We start from the raw sequence: 18870 nt of genomic DNA, 5'->3' as shown, positions 1-18870 counted from the left end.
AAAACAAACAACAACAACAACAACAAAAAACAGGACAGGACAGGAACAGGCTAGTCACAAAGTTTGAAATGACAAAGTTCCAATCTCCGGGTAGGATTAAACAAGCAGATGAAGACTGGTGGGAATTTTGGTTTAATTTTCGGCATTGATCTACCTGTGAAAATCACCAACTAACTTGGAAAGCTGGATTGCTGAATTTCATACTCAAGTGACCCTAGACTGATTTGCATCCGTTCTGAAATACTCAAAATCTACAAATTGCAAAACTCTTAACTTTAATTAAATACTTCTTAAAAAATATTGCTCTGTGGAATAATTAATAATGTTAGCTATACGCCTTTACCCTGGTCCCCACAAACTTCTACAAACTAACTTGTTGGCAATCCTGAGTATAAAATGTACGGATGGCTGACCCATAGCTAACGATCTTCAAATCATTATAATGGTTTACAAGAGGTTCTAAAGACAGATAGCTCCAAACATTCATGTAACAGAATAGCTTGAAGGCTAAAGCCAAGCAGCATTTCAATGCAAGATTGTCGTATACTGGGGTTACAAAGGAAAAACAAATGCAACACACTGTAAATGTTGCAATACGTTGCATTTCAACGCTGTTGAAAATGATGCCTGCAAACAATGAGAAGAGAAGTTGAAGTTTGCATGGGATGTAGCAGTACAGATGATATTCACATTAAATTAGAGCCTGTGTTAGTCTGGTAGCCCTTTTTAAATTATAAAATTAACAAAAAAAAAATGCTGTCAGCAAATCTGAATGACAAAGAAAATGTGGAAATTTTATATAATTTCTGATCAAACAGTTAGAACTACAATATATAACAAAGGAACACATGGTTTCCACTCTTCTCACTTCCAGATGGCAAATTAGCTGTACAAATTTTTAATATCCAATATGACCATGATGTCAGAAAACACCAGATAAGACCAATTACTTAAACTTTAATTTGGCATGAGACCCCCCTGTAGAATAACATGAGCAAGCAAGCAAGAAATTATAACTATTACAGTTTATAAAATAACTGAGCTACTACAGGTGCTCTCATTGGTTGATAGTTGTGTTTAGATGAGAGTATGTAAACACAGTTGTGATGTTTTAGATTCGTATTTTTGAGAATTATTTTATAAAAGTAATAGAGCACTTTCTTCATGTTTACATAACCTCATCTAAACACTCGGGGCCTGGGAGAACTCTCGAAAATGATACAAACCCTCGACTATGTCTTGGGTTTGCACAACTGTCTTGAATGCTCCCAATCCTCCTTGTGATTAGATGGGGCTAGGTAAACATGGAAGAAGTGCTCTATTACTTAAATGTTACTGAACACATGGTCCAAAGTTAATTTACATTACATCTTTAGTGATAAAACAAATAAAAATAGGTCTATTTGTTTTAATGAATAGGTCTAATGCTTTAAGGAATAATTCCCAAAAAATTATTGAAGTGTTGTCCTCAGTATCCATACTGTTTGTGAAATCAGTATTCTTTCATAGCTCCAAAACTTCCCTTGTTTCTATCCTTTGCAACTTTTTAACACATTCTGCAAATAAACAAAGACATGCTACATGTATGTTGGTATGAGCAGAGTTCTCCTGGACTTATTGTAACAAAATGATCAAGACTGGAAACTTGTGCACAGCTGGTTACTTTGCTTTACATTTCTGTCACCCTTTACCTCATTAGGAAATCTGTTCACAGGTAAATACCTTATATTAAGCCAAAATCCCTGAATTGGCTTCTGGTTAAGCATTACGGTAACTTGGTTGTTTTGAGAAGACATGGTGATTCCTTGCACAGTACCTTCTATTATGGTTTGTCAGTAACTGGGTGGTTACACAAGTGACAGGCATGATAAAGATTAAAATTCATGGTTTGGTACCTTACATATGGCTGGTGCACCTGAAATTTGAACTGGCCAATCAGGATTCAGGCGGCAGGAAAAATTTTACTGTCCTGACATTCATGTATGTTAACAGGAAAGGCATTGCAGTAGAGCAACTTTCCTCACTGAAGACGGCATTGAACATTCATGAAAAGAAATTTATAATTTTTCCAGGTTTGATGATAAAATAACAAAATATGTTGTTATAACTCCCAACTCAAATACCTTTTCTGACTGAAGAGAACATGTCACGTGTCATGGGTCAAATTCACTAACTCCCTAGCGGAAAAACAACTTGAACTTTTGACTAGCACGTGATCAGGTCATACACCTTGAAACAGAGCCTGACATCAAAACGTTTCTCACTAGAGAAGGCATTCATTATTGAAGAAAAGGGTATTGCAAAAACATATCAGATTAACGAAGGGGAAAATCTGAACATTTTGTATCTTCAAGCTTTTAATTTGGCATCAAAAATGGGTTGCCTACGTTCGGCAACTCGCTCTTCGATCGCTGTTACCAGGTATATGTGTATATATGTGTCATTTACAACAAAATTTGCTGTTCCTCGTCAAATCAAACCCAGAATTCTCGAGTTAAGAATTAGAAGAGGCCAAAGCAACTTCAGTATTGTCTTCATTTTTTGTCAGCTGCGAAGAAAAAGACTGTTGTGTCGCTGCGGCAGGACAGCTCAGTTTGACTGCCGCTCTTACTGCGAGCATAGCCACACTAGGCATCAAGCAAATCATTTTTTCAGAGTTTTTTTTCTATTTTTGAGTTGGGAGGTATAGCAAAACACTTAATGACTGGCCCCTCAGGAAACAGTGAGTTTTGTTTCCCCTCGACCCTCAATGTTCCCCTTGGCTTCGCATCGGAGAACATTAAAGGTCTCGGGCAGTCAATCATCAAGTGCTTATTGTTCCTTGTCATATTAAAACCCAGAATTCTTGAGTTAGGTATTAGAAGAGGTTGAAGTAACTTATTTGCCTGCTGTTAATTGCATTTCAGTAGGACAGCTTGGTTTTGACTGTCTCTCGTATCGCAGGTGCAATCACTGGCTGGATTATGAAGTGATTGTCAATTTCATCAAAATATTGAAATTACTCACCCTTAAAACAGCGTTAACATGATTAGCTTGTAATGTCTTCTCTTTACTTTCCTGTGCCTTGACATTAGACTCTGATGCCAATCGTTTTAAAAATAGTATGTAGTCTAGAAAGATCTGTGAACAAGAAATGTTGATGCTGAATATAGATCTTTTACCAATCTTGTTTTTTTCCTACAATAAACTTTATAAGTGTTAAATATATCCCCAAACGTGATCAACATCTATTTATTCGAGTGTTCGTGCAAATAAAGCGAAGTTGACTTTGCTCAGGTGTGATGCACGCTTGTATACTGAGTTTGAGATCTTACCAAAATGTCAGCATTTCGTGAGAGCCTTGCTTTACTCTGATATTTCTTAATGATCGATTTCTGCTGGGCCCGTGGAAAAGTCCTTTTCATGTTTTCAAGCACAAAGGAACCCCACAAACAAGCAACGACTTCGTTGTTTTGTTTTCCTCGAAGCTTTTCCCGATCCCGCGCTTGCCTGAACGATTTGAGCCTGCAATCGCTGCACAGCTTTACGTTATGTAACAGTCATGAATAATCTAGAAGAAGGGAGAGATGATGAAGGAGTGGGAATTTGAGTTTGACGACGATATCTTTGGAGAACCAAATTGTAAGGAAAGCAAAGTCGAAGAGGCCTACAAACCAAAGCAATGCGATCCCGAGGTTTGTTTAATATAAGCGTATTAAGTACTGCCTCTTGCGACAAAATTCAAAATTCTTTGTAGGTCTTTGTACCACATGATGGATCATCAGGCTTTTTCGTTCGTTTTGCCAATGTTTATGTTTTCCCCCAAGAAAATTACAGCTGCAGAAGAGAGTAGAATTCATTGAATCAACAATTTGCTTGAAGTTATTTTGTAAAATCATTGGAATTGCCAGGTTCTTTGATCAAGCTATATGACTCCATGCTCAATGGTTATTACTGAGAAAGTGACGCTATCAAATTATATGACCTTAATGTTAATTTTTTTTCAGATAGAGAGGTCATATAAAGTGGTGTAACTGTAAAGTCTCAATTTTAAAAAAAACTCATGAATGCATGTAGATGGTATGTGCCCAGGGATCAGAGGTAACAACAACTCCTCACCCCCACCCTTGCTGGGATTATCTTTGTGGGGGTGGATTGTGCTTTGTCTCATACAGTAATATGTTCTTTTCTTAGTGGTTTATGCAGTGCAGTCCTAATGATGATCAAGTAGAAAGACAGGCTATCAGGAAGTACCAAGGAGATTTATTATTTCAAAATCAAAACTATGAAGAGGCTTTTACCATTTATCAGGAGTCTCGCAAATGTCTGCCCCCCAACAATGCGGTAGTGGACAGGGAACTGATAGAGTCAATGGCAATGTGTTTATTGAAGCTAGGAAAATGTGACGATGCTTTAACTCTTATCAAGGAAGTAATGGTGAGTTAATTGTTCATTGGTAAATTTCCTATAATGTCAAGAATTTATGTTTGATCGAAGTTAATTGTTTTTATTATATGGCTATCTTCGTGAGTGGGCAAGATGACCCAAATCCTGTGTTGTGATTGGCTACACAAGCGGGCAAGATGGCATCATTTATTGTGTGGTCGGGACTTTTTTCATTAGCTATATTTTTGTCCTGTGGAGAATCAGATAAGAATAAGATATCTAAACATGAATTAACATTTATATCTACTTTTATTAAGTTGGTAAAATCATTAAGACATGGCACCAACTAAATTATAAAAGTTGATTATTAAATATATAAATAGATAATAATAAATAAATATACAAATAAATAATGACCTGTGAGTTTTTAAAAAAGCTGAAATTGCACTTGCTGAAGCAGCTCATATAATTTCAGCTTTTGAAAACCTCACTCGTGCAAATTAATTCCAAATTGATCTCGAAACCATATGATTACTTATTAATAATATTAACAAGGAAAAATTTGCCGGAAGATCTTTCTTGAAGCCATTTTTTCTCATTCGAGAAAACTTTGTTCAAAGTTTCCGCATGAAATTTTGGCCATCATTTTGCGTGATATCATTGACTTAGAAAATTTCCTATTTTCTTTCAGCCAATCATAATCTAGGATTACGTTGTGTAATTTGCACTGGTGTTACACGTTTTGCACTAGTGTTACACTTTTTGGACTGATGTTACACTTGAACTGCACTGCTCTCAGCCAATCAGAATCGAGTAATTTTTTCATGTATGTTATTAAGTTGGTAAAATCATTAAGACTTTGCACCAACTAAATTATAAAAGTTGATTATAAAATATATAAATAAATAACTATTAACTAGTAGCCATTTCAGTGCAATAGTTTGTGTTTTTCATTTCACATTGATCCAAACAGGGGGATGACCAACAAAATGATTCGTCCATATGGCATTTGCTTTCTCAGATTTATAGAGCAATGGGAAATCTTCAAGGTATATAAAAAGCCATTACATGATTTTTGTCAGTTGTTATATGATATGAGTTGAGTCAAGGAAAACAGGAAGCTGCCTCAGTTGTTTAATAGTTTTTATTGTTTAATCCCTGGCTTAAGGGGTGTTCCCAGTCTACTCTTGTTATCCTCATTATAGAAACTTTTGGTTATGTTTCTTAAGCCATGAAAATTCAATCTCACAAAAAAGATGCCATAGAAAATGCTGTCATTTACATATTAATTTTGATAGGTGTAATATAGGCAAATCACCTACAATTTGTGTCTGTTTGTTTATCAGGTGAAATAGAAACCCTTCAGAGATGTGCAACTCTTCACTCCTGGAATTCTCACTTCTGGTTTTCCTTAGCCCTGGCATATGAAAAAGCATCAGTAAGCTGCATTCAGCCACAAGATGAGGACTTCAATATTTTTTTTCAGGGTAAAAATTGCCTTCTGCATCAAGATTTAACTGAAGAGAATTGTGTAGAAAACTCTTTGAATGGTAAATGGCAGTCAAAGGAAATTGACATTACAATAAAACCCTGTTGTTCCTCAACTAACAAAGTGCAGAGGCCAATATTTACAAAACCTTGTGATTCGGATGAGCTAGAGATTACACCATGCTTGGCACATTTGGCTGTCAGAGAGCAAGATGACCTTGTTAATATGAAATGCGGCTGTTTGCCTTGTTCCATCACATTGGGTCACAAAACTGAATATTTCCAAGAACATTCTGAGTCAATTTGCTGTTCAAGGATGAAGTGCTCAGAAGGGTTGAAGGATGAAGATAGTTCATGTTTGTTTTCAAGCTACAGAAAACATCTAACAGAACATTATTGTAGACCATGTACTAAAGATAAATTAAAATGGAGAAATCATGTCCTAGCTTTTGGTTGTCTTGCTAAATCCAGGTAAATGATTATTTGTTTAAAAAAGATATTATTATTTTATGCATGGTAATCCCAAGGCAAAAAAAGGTTTAAGTCTGTCTAGAAGTTCACTAGATGGATTTCAGGCTGGCATTTGAATGCTGCTGCTTGGCCCCTTGTGGGTGGGATGTTAGTCTTTTTATTTTCTTAGTTAACTGCAGGTAACATCCAACATTTTGTAACTTACAGGTCAAACCTCCCATAAGCTGACACTCTAGGGACCAGAAAAAGATGTCCCTTTATAAGAGGCTGCCCGTATGGGTTGTTAAAAATCTATTGATTGAAACTGTGTGTGTTTTGGACCATCGCCAAGTCTTTCTCTCCAAGCTCAAATATAATTGTTACATCATTTATCTTCACCATCTACGACCCAAAAATTATGAGCTCACAACATGAACAGCTTCCAGTTTATTGCAGAGTTCATAGGTTCAAATCCTATTCAAGTCTGATTTTTTTTATCAGGCTTTATTTTCACAACTGTATAAGTTGTAAACATAACTGCAAATGAGCACTTGATGATGTGTCTTTAAATCTTTCTGTTACAGTTAAGGAACTCTGTGTTTCATTTATTTGGTTCCATTACTGTATTGTTCACTTACAGTACATGAGGAGCATACATGATGTACTTCTCAAATGTTGCTAAAATGCATGTAAATTTGCTGTGAATTTTGGATTGTTTAATAATTAATAACTGAAAACATTTGAACTTGTTCTATCTTCTAGGTTCTTTCTTGAAAAGGCAATAGAGGCATCTTCTTCATTTGCAAAGGACAAAAGTGCAACACTTCTCAGAGAGGTATGCGTGCATTCCTTCCTTCTTTTATTACAATATTAGTAAATTAACTCTGTTGTGGGCAATTAATTTTCTTGTTAAATTTATGTTGGAAAACACCATTGGCAGATCCTTCACCCTTGGAAATCTTCAGGCTTGGTAGAGGTTTCCCTCTCTGGTAATTAATTTTCATCTTTCATTGCAAATTTAAGGTGAAGGCTAAGATTGCGGCTCATACAGACTGTGGCTGTGCCCAGTTGATTGACAAGGTTTTTCAGGTAACATCCAGTGATCAGTAGAATATTTAAGTACATGTTGGCTCAAATGCAAGTTAGAACACTGAGGTATTGCATAAACTTCCAAAGAATCCTTAGGGTATACTCACCGTATACCTCACCACAAGTTTTTCCTGCCTCTCCCACCCTGAACAATAATGATGAAATGTAAATGTTGAAACCCTTTTTACAAGTACTTATAAAATAGTTAAATCATTAAAATCTCTCATTTAATTAGAAATCTTATCACCAACTCCTACCAGAAAAACTCCAGAATGCTTATTAATAGATAGATTATAATAATAGGCCAGTTTTGATATATTAAAATTCTAACTTGGTTCTGAGATTTTGGGGAATAAACAAGAGAATTTAATTAATTCATCATTCAACTCTATATGATTTCTTTTGTTTTATTCCCCTTAAAGCGTGGGAGCCAAGTCAGAATTTTAATATATCAAAATTGGCCTATCAGTAGATATGTAATTAATGCTGTTGTATTATTTTAATTAATCCCTATTTTTTTTGTGGTTGTTTTGAATTTTCTCAGCTGCTGTACACTTCTGTTATGGCTAGTGAACAAGCAATGTCAGACCAAGAACAATGTGACACAAAAACTCAGGTGATTGTTTTGCATGGTTTTCTAACAGTTCTATATCATTAACATCATTGTTCGTAAACAGTGAGATCAGTGAAGGTGTCATCTTTTGTTCTTCATGACTGGACATCAACATTACCTTGGGTATTTGGAAAAGTGAAGTTCAGTGTGTTATGAGACAGAATAGCCAAAAATGTTTTTGAATATTGTGTCACCCATGTGAGTTGATGTCAGATTTTTATCTTATGTCTACCTGCGTTGCGTATCCCTTACCATTTTTTAAAACAATACTATATCTGTTTGTGCATAGCAATGCCTTTTAGGAATTCATGTATTTGAATGCATCAAATTATTTTTTTTTTTGCTTTGTATGCTGTGTCCCTTAAATCAACTATTTTGTTTGTCTTTTTAGGAAAGAAAGCAACAAGAAAATGATGTTACTACATTTGTATCTAATACAACAGATTTTGAACAGAAGTGGTTTGGTGATTTACTGTCCTACATGGCTGGAAATTAACACCAAATTCCATAATGAATGGTTATTTATCCAGTCTTATTTAACTGGACTTGTCAATAAACTCAGAGTTGAGAATAAACAATTTTTAATATTTATTCAACAATAAAGATATTCAATATTTTCAATAAAATGCAATATTTCTTCAGCTGTTGTTTTGAAGCCTGGCGTATCAAATTCCAGACTAAAAAAATATGTTAGTCTGGCCAGTTATCAATTCACTTACTTATTTGTTATGATTATTATCACTCAATTTCCTCCCCTAATAAGGCAGTGATAAGAACATAATTAGGCTAAAACCAGCTTTACCATTTCAAAGTGGAATGAGTCTTTGTGAGTCCAAAAACCATGAACACTTTGATTTGATTCTGACAGATCAATTGTGTACTGATCAATCACAATAAAGTTAAGGACATGCGAGCAAACCTCAAAACCACAAACTAAATTACCTGTTTTGTTTGCGGTTTAGTTTTGTCACGCCTAATTGGCTTTTTCCTTGCTCATGGTTTTCTGACTTTCACAGAACGAGACAGTAACTGGCCATGAGGTCATGGTGTCATTTGCTTCAAACACTGGCAGAGCTGTATAATGCCATGCTCCCAGTGGTTTCCTTTCCCATCTTCTGCTGGAGTGAAAAAGCTACCATGATCATTGGCGGTCTTTTGGTGGAGAAAAGAGAATAGAAACCTCTGGAACAAGAGCAAAAACTGACATCTTTTTTTTATTCGTTCTTCTTTTTTTAATTTAAGAGGCTATTTTTTGATCATTTTCGCCTTCCCCAAGGTCTCCAGTCCTTATGTCTAAAGTGATGACAGCTTTTATCAGGGTTGACATCCCAAAGACATGGAGTGTACGGAAATCAACTCAACCATTCCAAAGCAAATTGTAAGAAAGATACCATTTTCCAAACATTGTTTAGCTGTTTAAATGTCCAACAAGTTAACAAAAATATTTTTTTTTCACCAGCTGTTATTTTCACGTATTAACTTATACCTTGCTTTGGCCTCTAAAATTTTGCGTCAAATTTTTCAGAGCTAGTATCGTATAAGCGAATTCCAAACTAATCCTTGCATGTGAGACATGTGAACCAAACTGTTCCAATTCAATTCCGTTTTTCGTTAACGTCATTCTGCTCGTAATTCGTGCCTATATTTCTTAGTGTGTACATTTAACGGTCTTGTAAATGGCGTACAAAGCGTTTTGCAGGTCAACTGCTGTCCAATTTTTTTCGCCCGCGATGCAAAGGAGATATGATGGCCGGGCGAAGTTTCGTGCCAATTTTCCATGGTTGTAGATCAATTCATTCGCTTAGAAGAACCTTTAGACGTGCTTTACAAAAGAGACTTTTCAGTAATGGCGCGATACCTCCGCTTAACGAACCTCTTCCTAACATGCCCGCTCCTGCACCGGACATGGTTTGTGGAGCGGACTGGCAGAACCGGCATGATCACGTAACACACGTTACAACTCTTGATAATGGAATCAAAGTAGCTTCAGAAGACTCATTTGGACAGTTCTCCACAGTTGGTGGTAAGTTGTCGATAAGTTTGGTCAGAATTGATATAGATTACATCTGAGGTACCGTACAATTTTAATTTCCGTGGTGATGACACCACACGTGCTAAATAAAGTTAGAACCTCTAAAAAAAAGTCAGACTCATCACGAGGGAGGGGAATACCCAGGCAGGTGGGGTGCAGTGAATGTACTTTCCCAGGTTTTCTTTGCATCTAGTCAAAAATTCTTCATGAAAATTGGGAAAAAAATTGAAATTAAATAAAATAGGTCTGCAATGCGTAAATGTGTGGCTTACAGGTTATTCCAGTTGTGTGAGTTCAATGACAACTTCCCGTAAAGGGTTGAGACTTGCTGCTTTCTCTTCTTTCAGCTTCACATATTTGTACCCAGAAACACAAAGTTAGCCCAACTGTGTGTAGAAAAGTTTAAAAAAATTATAAAAAAACTAGGTGAACTCTGGTTTTAAACTCAGCTCCAATTGGTTGGAAAGTAAAGAAACGTACCATTGTGCAGCCATGTGGAGGAAGAGAGGCCTACAGGCTTGAGCTTGGCAAACAAACGTAAAATACTATTGTTGATGCTGACATAGTGTGGCTTTGAGCAACACAGAAATCCTTTCCTTGAGAAGGCTTTTTCCCATAAAGTAATGATGAATTGAAACCCTGGTCAGACCTGGCATTTTGGCCTTTTGTGATAGGAGGGTGAGGGATTATTCTTGCTATCTCTCTGCAACTCCAAGCTACAACTGAATTATATACTTGGAGGTACATCAAGAATAGTATCTTCAGAGGTCATTATCAAGTGCTGATGATGCAATGTGATATAGATATTACATCATCATTTCTACACAGCTACCATGCTAGATCAACTTTCCTGGTATTCTTTATTGTGGTATAATGTCAGCAAACCACCAAAACGAACCCTAAATTAATCAAAACCAACTAAAAGGTCCTAAAATATTCTACAGAAAAGTAAAAAAAAACTGTCACAAAAAAAAAAACAACAACAACAATAATTTTATTCATACAAAGAAAAGGTGAACTTAACAATGTAATAGAATACAAACAATAAAATAGAGGAAAAAAATCACATAATCCACGGTTAGCTGATAGGGCTTTTAGTGAGGTAATTCCATAAAATCTCCATACCCCTACCATGGAAGTTCATAATGAACTTGGAAATTCCGTAGAGGGGATGGGGGATCTCAAATGCCAAACTTTTTAAATGCAGTAATTTATTGGAACCTAAGGATTTCCAGGGGGATGGGAGGGTTCAAACCAAAAAAATCTTCTATGGGCAGAGGAAATATTTTTTAGGAAATATTTTTTAGGACAAGACATAATATTTATAGACAATTTTTCATTGTGTTTGTAGTGGTAATTGATGCAGGCTCTAGGTATGAAGTTGACTACCCTTCAGGTTTATCACACTTACTGGAGAAACTAGCTTTCCAGGTACCTTTTCCAATTGCAATGTGTTTCTGTCCGTTTTTAAGATCTTTATGGTACATTTTTGTACTAATGCATACTGCATACCTTTCCATCCTGAAGACCCTGAAACTTTCTCTTTACCATTTCAGAGTACAGTTGAATTTCAAAGCAATGATGATATCATGCAGGAGCTTGAAAAATTCGGAGGCATGGCAGATTGTTCATCATTTAGGTATAGTGTGTTGAATTCTGTGTAATTTTTGGTTTAGACCATATCACCCCAGTGTTGGAAGTTATAGCCTACCTCTTGCCTAAGTGTGTAACAATTTTGGGGGTCTAAGATCACTCAACAAAAGGGTGAGTACATCTAGATTAAGTTTTACGTATACCTGTTATATAAATATATCTACCGGTAATATAAATTATTTCATGTTGTGGTAGGTGTCTTGAAACTAAAACTTACAATAATGGTAACGCTTTAACTTAGTGGTCAATAACCATTGTCAAAAAGTGTTGTTAATAACTTAAAATCCAATTTTCAAAATGTAAAATTTATATTAAAAAACTTCAGTCTTTTCCCAACAGAGATGCCATTATTTATGGAACATCTTGCTTTACAAGTGGCCTGCCCACGGTGATGAAGGTGTTGTCTCAGGCTGTTTTTCAGCCCCAGCTTGCAGACCAAGAGGTATTGTTATTTAGTGACTTCAATATAATTTGGACTGTTGAGCAGCTGGTTCCATTCAGGAATTCATGAAGAAAGTTTCCAAATTTATTGTGTAACCAAAATTTTGATTCTGGGTGTCTTTAAAAGACATGTTGCAAGTGTATTGTGTTAACTCGCAACCTTGCTCCATAATAAATAACTAAAAAATCTTTTTTAACATTAACGACTAACAATAACTTGAGAACACAATCAGAGTATACGTCATGAGGCCCTGGTTATTTAGATGGTGGCAAAGCCTGGTGGGTAGGAGGTTGCATTTGTAATCAGTAGGTCCCAGACTCAAATCCTGCCCCCTACCATTAGATGGATTTCTCTTCAGAGTCCAAATTCAACTCCCCCATATCATGTAAAATTAAAATAGCCAACTGGACAGCCTCCAACCAGTTGGAATCTTGGCAAGTTTTTACAATATTTGAATCTCTCTTTATAGCGTCCCCAATTAGCACAGCTCCATTTAATACCATGAGACTTAATTAAAGTGATATCCTGTACTGTCAATGGCTTAAAAATAATATTGATTACATTTTTTTCCATCTTATATCAAAAATACATCCATTTAATGTTTATTCTTCAGATTGAAGAGCAAAAAATGGTAGTCCAATTTGAACTTGAGAACTTGGAAATGAGGCCTGATCCAGAACCTGTCCTTACAGACTTAATACATGCAGTAAGTTTTTATTAGCAATTCCCTGGGATATGTTAAGCTGGTTATATTGTAAAATAATCAGTTAATTTTAAGAATTCATTTTGCACCAGCTATGCCAAGAAGACATCATCTCTTTATTTTGCTTAGTCAGTCTATCTTCATAGTGTTCTATGTCTCAGTATGCATAGCCTCACTTGCCATGCTGCTAATAAATTCTATTACATTTAAATTATTAAAGTATCTATCTATCCATCTCCTGTCCATCCATCTATTTTTCTGAGAAGCTAAATTTCTATGATAAAGCACATGCAAAGAATCTAGCCTTTTGCAGGCTCTTGGTAGTTGGGGATGAGGAAATAAAAAGAGGGCGATTGAGAAAAAATGAGTCCTCCCTTGTTTTTTCTTGATTGCCCTCTTTTTTTTGCTCATCCCCAGCTATCCTATATATTAGTTAAAAGAAAAAGAGATTATTACTAAGAGAGACTGAATAAAGCTGGTGCTTCAACAGGAAATGTTTCATGGTTTTTAGGAATCCCTAAAGTGCTGGATAATGCACTACATAACAGTGATCAGAGGATTTCTGGGATTATTCATTTCATTTCTCTGTGTTTTTTTTGTGCAGGCAGCTTTTCGGGACAACACCGTTGGCTTACCCAAGTTGTGTCCACCAGAAAACATAGGAAAGTTTAATTCGACAATTTTGCAAGACTACATGAAGAGATACTATCAGCCTTCCAGAATAGTTATAGCTGGAGTCAATGTGGACCACCAACATCTGGCAGACCTGACAAATGACTACTTTGTTAACAAACCGCCCATGTGGCAAAGAGAAGGAGAGGCAACGGAGAGTCCGGATAGATCTATAGCGCAGTACACTGGAGGCATTGTTAAGGTATTTTGGAATACTCCAGGCCATTTGTGATGATTTTTTCCGATGGTTTAGGGTCACGTCAGTGCACTTAGTTCTGGATCAAGCATTCTTGGTTCAAGCTGTGGCTTGGGTCATTGTGGTATGTTCTTGATCTAGACACTGCTCCAAAAGTGCCTCTCCCCACCCAGGTTATAAGCTGTTATACAGACTTTCACTTTTACCCTCCAGTACTTCCTGGGGAGAGAGTGGCAGACTCCTTCAAAAGCATCGTGGAAGGAGGCTAAGTGTGTAATGTCTGCATACTGGTAGTTCAAGTTGTATTTTTAGCTGCATGTTTCGTACTGTAAACTTACTGTACATTTATGCTGCTTGTCTAGTGCTGTGAACTCATTAAATCTTCATAGCAGGTGAAAGGGTTCATATCGTAACATAACTCTCTCTACCCCTGGCAAAAAGAATTGCACTCTATATGTTGTCCAATGTGTACTCCAGACAGTATTGCAAGTGCTTCAGCTTCCACCTTTTATTAATGGACACCTTTTGTTTGGTAGGACCACAGAACTGAACCCAGGATCAACCCTGGCCCCACACCTCTCCCAGACTTGGTCCATCTCTCAATAGGGCTGGAAACCTGTCACTATGATGATCCAGACTTCTTTGCATTCACTGTTTTGAACACGATGATGGGTGGCGGGGGATCCTTCTCAGCAGGAGGACCAGGAAAGGGCATGTACTCTAGGCTCTACCTGAATGTTTTAAACAGATATCACTGGATTTATGCTGCCACAGCCTACCATCACAGCTATTCAGACAGCGGTTTATTCTGCATCCACAGCAGTTCTCACCCCAGTCAAGTGAGTCAAAACAAAACTTTGGTAAACTTCATTACTATTATTTAACACAGAAAACAGGCCAAAGAAAATACATGCACTGATTGGTTGAAAATTGTATTTCTATAACTTGAGAGAAACACAGAAAAATTGTCATAGTCCGTTATGTTTTTGCCTGTTTTGTAAAAATATAGAACATTTTCTCTCTGTTTCTATCAGGTTATAGAAACAATCATGAAAGTTTGGGGGAACTCAAATGAAAAAAGCTGCCACAGCATTTTTCATGCTCCCAAACTTCCACTCCTGTTTCTAGAACTTGATACTATGATTATCAGTTGTGTAAGGCACGACGAAAGTTTGGTCACCAGGTTTCAATGTGAAAATTGAGTGGTTATCACGGGCAACTGGCTCTGTTTCTAGTGGCAACTTGTCGGTCTTTGATCAGTAAAGCCTGGGAAATTATAGGCGATGCATGGCTGTTGATTTTGTTACCAATGGAAACGAGGTAAGTTGCCCATGACAACACCATAGTTTGTGACCAAACTTCCATTGTGCCTTAAACTTAAACTGACCAATCTTTATGCATACATTCCTCTGAACATTTTATAAATTTTGATATGTTGATAGTTGTTGAAAAGTGAACTGATCAACATGGCATGAGTGTGGGACAAAGAAAAAAATCTGAGTCCCTGACAGGAATTGAACCCATGACCTCCTAAACGCCAGGCGGGCACTTCATCCACTGAGCTACGAGAACTCATGGAAAGCAAGGTCATTTAACTGAGTTCATATGTGACAGGCATCCTGCATACTGCTAGGATCAGCACTGTCAAAGTCATTGTGAGTGTGATAAGTGAATAAAGATGGTGAACTTTAAGCTCGGTAATGAAATGTGAAAAGTGAACTGATCAACATGACACGAGCATGGGACAAAGAAAAAAAAATCTGAATCTCTGACAGGAATCGAACCCATGACCTCCCGAACACTGGGCAAGTGCTCCATCCACTGTGCTATGAGATCTCATAGAGAGCAAGGTCATTTAACTGAGTTCATATGTTAATGTCATGTGTATTGATTTTCAGTTGCGAGATCTCACACATGTGATTGTCAAGGAATACTTTACTCTTATCAATGGACCAACAAATGAGGTTTGTTTTTTTGGTGCAGACACCGGTAGTAATATAACTACATGGCAATAAGCAGCATCCCAGCCTCAATGGCTGCTTGGCCAGTAACATGATAAATCTTAAAGCCTATAGTTACCTACCAGACTCTTATGAAGACATTCTTTTTGGCTTGTCATGGAAACATCTTTCCCCTTAGAACGATTGTGACAAGGCCAAACAGTGTCTGTGACGGAGGCTCCTGCCTCGGAATGTATTCTCACCCAGGCTGTCTGTTTCTAACATTTCAGCCTACAGCCTTGTTTGGACTTCCTTGGCCCCTTTATGGCTCATCCTAGTTTCCTTCGCTGCCATGCTACTGATATTAACACACAAGTGAATCAGCAATAACTCATCTAGTATCCGTTGCTTTGTAGGTCGAGGTAGCAAGGGCTAAAAAGCAGCTCCAATCCATGTTGATGATGAATCTAGAATCCCGAGTTATTGTATTTGAGGACATAGGAAGGTAACATTGTGCTTAGTTTCATTGATTTATAGACTGCTTATAATTAACTTGATGCCAGGTGGGGCACAGTGGCAGAGGACTTCATAATTTCTGCACCTGACTTGATCGAATGCAGACCCTGCGATTTCACGTAAGGGCCAAGGTAAAAAGATGTTGTAAAAAGCTACTGAGTCTCTGAGAGACCTGATAAAGTGCTTTACTCCTGTTTGTGATCATCCAAGTAAATGATGCAGCAGCAATACGAAATGGCAGTGGTGGAAATGGATAAAACCGCTGGCGATAAAGAGAAAAAAACAGCCTGTTGTAATTATGCTGCTTGAAGTATAACAAAAAAGAGTAGTGAGATAAGATAATGACTCAGATCATGCAATAAAAATCTTCGGCAGTAGACTGTAGAAGATCTAGTTGGAAACTTGGTTGATTTTGTGTTTTTTTGTTGTTGTTGTTGTTGTTTTTTTTCATTCCATGAACACTAAAAACATTGTTGTGAAAAAACTTTATTGTTCATTGTGGTAAGATACAGCAAGGTTGTAGGATAAGCTAGTGCTAGGGTTACCCTAGCAGGGGGTTAATCTAGCACTCCTACATTTCATGGACGTGTTTACAAGGCAAGTAGGGTAACCCTGGTGGTAGGGTTACCCTAGCCATAGTTAACTATACCCTAGCTGAGCGCTAGGCTTTTTACCAGGTTAAGAAAAGCGGGTAGAAGGGAAACCCTACCTGAAAAAGTTTGCTTGTAAGCGCAGGCTATCTTTGACCGTCTTGCTTTAGTATCCCTAACATTAGGGTTGCCCTACATGCTTTTAAACAGGATCTCTGAATAAGAAAGCATATCATTTGTCTTACGATGTAGTCACTAAGAGGTAGATCCCGAAGTTTTGATTGCTTACTGCTTGACTTTATCAGGTGATGAGGTCGACTGATTACTCGCTACCATTCCGATAATTTTGTTTGTTAATCTTAGATATGACTTTTCGAGAGTGAAGATAATTTATATTCTCTTTTCCTTTATAAGGCAAGTTCTTGGGCTCCACAAAAGGAAGTCTGCTCAGGAGCTATTCCAAAGCATTGGTAAGAATTCTGCATCAACCAGGTCTCGTCCACACTACACCAGAGAAATATGAAAGAGCAGCATTATTGCTCCGGTCGGGCCCACCATCCACACTATTCCATCACGAAAACGGAGCTTTTCTTACGTTTGTTTTTCTGTAAATACTGTGCAATAATAAGAACTGAACTGAAAACGAAAAACTGAAACTTTCGAAAACGCTCTTCAAACCGAAAGAATTTGAAAACGGCGGCTTTGGGTTTTAGTGCGGGCGGAAAGCATTTTGAAAACGCAGCTTTTCGAAAGCGACGGCATGACGATAATCACTTGATTTCCCTACCAGAGTTTTCCTCAAACACAACCGGAGATTGTGTCCCACATCGTTTTCAGGGTCTTCAAGTAAAAACTCACGTAAGCTTATTACACTATAAGATCTTTTCGTAACCTTGGGCCCTTTCGGGCAGTCGACCAAAAGTTCAAATGGTTTGAATTTCCGGAAATTTTCAGCAAGGAATTGAATATCATTTAACTTCATTTACCGAAAAAGAGAACAACCTTTCGAGGTATACGGGGAATTTCCTTTCCATTTGATTTTCATCCCGGAATTTCCAGGATTTTCGGTTGAATTTTTCGGAAACTTTCCAAGTAAGAGTTTTGCTTGAATGAAAAGCGCCCCTTATATCTTGCCACCTATGCCTTCGTTACATGTTATTGCGTCTATTTTTTATGTCTGAATTATAAAATAATGCCTTCGTTTTTCGTTCTTCAGAAAACGTCACAGTCGATGATATTAAACGCGTCAGCTCCCGGATGTTAGCGTCCAAACCCTCCGTTGCAGCACTTGGTAACCTGACCAACCTGCCCAAATTTGAAGAGATCGAACGTGCGTTTTGTAACCGCGGCACCTTTAGCGGAGCATCACGGTTTTTCCTTTTTAGGAATTGATGGCATGGAAACCCTTCTAGGCACTGTTTTCATCATGCAATCATACATCCATGCATGTTCAAGTATTCATACAATGATGTACAACAGTTGGTTGGCAGCACGGCGGGAACATTTTAAAACGTCACCTAAACAGGAACCGGCGTTCGCTTTTCTAACACACGCCATTGCAAAATTTGACTTCAGCTGGGAAATGGTCTAGTGTGCAAGCTTTGTCCAAGTTCATAAACACTGGAGATAATGAGTGAAAAATGAGTTTCAGAGCACGAGAAGAAAAGGGTCACACTCTTCTTCTCGTATCCTTAATTTTAACCCCCCCCCCCCCCCCCTCCCTGTCGGCAAGCAAGGTTTTTTTTTAGCTGGAACCATTTCTTTTTGATGGTACACACTGGAAGAGGTTGTCTGGATTTCAAAAGCTGGTGACCGCGTTGTCAACATCTTGTGGCCCTTGTGAATGAATGTGGCGAATATCACGCGGAAACATCAGAGACTGAACTGTCTGCTTTTCTGTGGCCTCTTTTCTCTTTTGCTCGTTCTCCGTCAAGGGTAACATCTTGAAATAGCCAGCAATCTTCAAAGTAGCACCACTTTAAGAATTTTTATCTGTTTGAACTAGCACTTGTACAGTATTTGTTTACTATAATCGAATAAGGTAGTGACCTCAGGCCCTCTTTTCCTTTTGGTCACAGGTTAATTTAACCAGATTATGTCATTAAATTTATTATAACAAGA

The 18870-nt window shown here is 37.4% G+C and overlaps 3 protein-coding genes across 3 annotated transcripts; 2 read left to right on the top strand and 1 right to left on the bottom strand.

Annotated features, from left to right (window-relative positions):
• Nucleotides 1–258: 258 nt before the first annotated feature.
• LOC145490162 (centromere protein W-like) lies at nt 259–3479 on the bottom strand. Its single transcript, XM_081469274.1, has 3 exons — nt 3315–3479; nt 3007–3120; nt 259–1556 (listed from the first exon to the last, which is right to left on the bottom strand). The coding sequence occupies exons 1-3, from the start codon at nt 3402–3404 to the stop codon at nt 1530–1532; spliced, it is 231 nt and encodes a 76-aa protein (XP_081325400.1). The 5' UTR covers nt 3405–3479; the 3' UTR covers nt 259–1529.
• A 60-nt stretch (nt 3480–3539) lies between these two features.
• LOC145490092 (uncharacterized) lies at nt 3540–8649 on the top strand. Its single transcript, XM_081469200.1, has 8 exons — nt 3540–3674; nt 4174–4416; nt 5339–5414; nt 5712–6324; nt 7066–7138; nt 7327–7392; nt 7937–8008; nt 8397–8649. The coding sequence occupies exons 1-8, from the start codon at nt 3567–3569 to the stop codon at nt 8499–8501; spliced, it is 1356 nt and encodes a 451-aa protein (XP_081325326.1). The 5' UTR covers nt 3540–3566; the 3' UTR covers nt 8502–8649.
• A 1000-nt stretch (nt 8650–9649) lies between these two features.
• Nucleotides 9650–18868, top strand: LOC145490081 (mitochondrial-processing peptidase subunit alpha-like). The gene is made up of 11 exons (XM_081469190.1): nt 9650–10028; nt 11389–11468; nt 11594–11676; nt 12030–12132; nt 12746–12838; nt 13440–13709; nt 14240–14542; nt 15602–15667; nt 16060–16148; nt 17164–17219; nt 17966–18868. The coding sequence occupies exons 1-11, from the start codon at nt 9749–9751 to the stop codon at nt 18139–18141; spliced, it is 1599 nt and encodes a 532-aa protein (XP_081325316.1). The 5' UTR covers nt 9650–9748; the 3' UTR covers nt 18142–18868.
• The last annotated feature ends 2 nt before the right edge of the window (nt 18869–18870 follow it).

This window comes from Orbicella franksi, chromosome 1 (assembly GCF_964199315.1).
Source record: "Orbicella franksi chromosome 1, jaOrbFran1.1, whole genome shotgun sequence".
Lineage (NCBI taxonomy): Eukaryota > Metazoa > Cnidaria > Anthozoa > Scleractinia > Merulinidae > Orbicella > Orbicella franksi.
The sequence above is the reverse complement of the archived record's forward strand: the minus strand, read 5'-3'. Positions and strand labels throughout refer to the sequence as shown.

Excerpts from the sequence above, each read along its gene's own strand:
- LOC145490092 (XM_081469200.1), top strand. The coding sequence starts at position 3,567 with ATGATGAAGGAGTGGGAATTTGAGTTTGACGACGATATCTTTGGAGAA. Across the intron at positions 3,675-4,173 it reads CAAAGCAATGCGATCCCGAG|TGGTTTATGCAGTGCAGTCC; the intron begins GTTTGTTTAATA and ends TTCTTTTCTTAG. Across the intron at positions 7,393-7,936 it reads TGATTGACAAGGTTTTTCAG|CTGCTGTACACTTCTGTTAT; the intron begins GTAACATCCAGT and ends GAATTTTCTCAG.
- LOC145490081 (XM_081469190.1), top strand. The coding sequence starts at position 9,749 with ATGATGGCCGGGCGAAGTTTCGTGCCAATTTTCCATGGTTGTAGATCA. Across the intron at positions 10,029-11,388 it reads ACAGTTCTCCACAGTTGGTG|TGGTAATTGATGCAGGCTCT; the intron begins GTAAGTTGTCGA and ends TTGTGTTTGTAG. Across the intron at positions 12,133-12,745 it reads CCCAGCTTGCAGACCAAGAG|ATTGAAGAGCAAAAAATGGT; the intron begins GTATTGTTATTT and ends TTTATTCTTCAG.
- LOC145490162 (XM_081469274.1), bottom strand. The coding sequence starts at position 3,404 with ATGAAAAGGACTTTTCCACGGGCCCAGCAGAAATCGATCATTAAGAAA. Across the intron at positions 3,121-3,314 it reads CACGAAATGCTGACATTTTG|ATCTTTCTAGACTACATACT; the intron begins GTAAGATCTCAA and ends TCTTGTTCACAG. Across the intron at positions 1,557-3,006 it reads ATGTTAACGCTGTTTTAAGG|AATGTGTTAAAAAGTTGCAA; the intron begins GTGAGTAATTTC and ends GTTTATTTGCAG.